General features: G+C 25.6%; 1 protein-coding gene across 1 annotated transcript in view; it reads right to left on the reverse strand.

Annotated features, from left to right (window-relative positions):
- The window catches only part of LOC117180076 (facilitated trehalose transporter Tret1-like), a 6,639-nt gene extending 5,833 nt beyond the window's left edge, over positions 1–806 (reverse strand). Inside the window, exon 1 of the mRNA XM_033372391.1 lies at positions 596–806. Coding sequence (XP_033228282.1) covers positions 596–728 — 133 coding nt within the window. The 5' untranslated portion in view covers positions 729–806. The remainder of the gene's footprint in view (positions 1–595) is intronic.
- Positions 807–1,025: the final 219 nt, after the last annotated feature.

Below are 1,025 nucleotides of genomic sequence, written 5' to 3' on the forward strand. Positions count from 1 at the left end.
CCTTCTCTGATGAGAATGTAAAAAAGTGCATTTTCTGGCCGGGGATTTTTTTTATTCAGGCTCAAATTTTTATTCTTTGAATTTTTTTGCGTTAAGATAGAGCACAAGCCTAGCAGAATTCAGTACAACCTTTTTTTATCAGTAAAACAAAAAGGCGTTTCTAGCCCTGAATTTCTTTTTTAATCTGACTCAAATTTAGAAAAAAAATGCAGCACAACATAATACAATTATAGCACAATTTAACATAACTTTTATTTAAAAAAAAAATCAAAATGGCGTTGACAACTTCCTGGACATGTAAATATTACTATAAAAACAAAAAATTTATAATCTTCACTATTTAATATTATAATTTGTTTAAAAAAAATGAAATGAATCTTATTCTTCACTATTTTATCTTTTAATTAGTTTCTCACAATTAACATTAATGTAATTTTTGATAGAAAAATTATAATATTAAATGGTGAACATAATAGATTGTTAATTTGAAAAAATTAAAATTGAAAAAGGAAATTTTTAATTAGTTTTCCATGAATGTCAAATAAAATTTGGTAAATTTTTACATTTAGATATCAAAACTTAATTCAGTAATTACCACTGGCAGTAGCTGCCCACTGTAACCAAGAGTTTCCAACTTTTTTAGGTACATAGTCCACTTGTAATGATAAACTTCCAAGAGGCACTTCATTATTATTTTTGAAATAATCAAATTTATTTACATTCTGCATTTTTTTCAATTATTTTCAATAAACTAAAAAATTCTTGTTGATTTTGAAAATTGTTTTAAACTATTTCTTGTAGTGAGCTTTAGCATCATACGTAGACTGAAGACTGATTATGTTTTCTCACACGGCAAAATGCACAACATTGATACAATCTTAGCCATAAAAATATATCGACAAAACATGCATTTTTTAACGCTTTTGACATATTTACTATTTAAAAATTGCACAACTCTGGAGTTACGCAAGAAATCATTTGCTGTAACGAGAATTTTAAGAAATTTTAACTTTCTGAAATAAGTT

The sequence above is a fragment of the Belonocnema kinseyi genome, chromosome 9, assembly GCF_010883055.1.
Source record: "Belonocnema kinseyi isolate 2016_QV_RU_SX_M_011 chromosome 9, B_treatae_v1, whole genome shotgun sequence".
In the NCBI taxonomy this organism is placed as follows: domain Eukaryota; kingdom Metazoa; phylum Arthropoda; class Insecta; order Hymenoptera; family Cynipidae; genus Belonocnema; species Belonocnema kinseyi.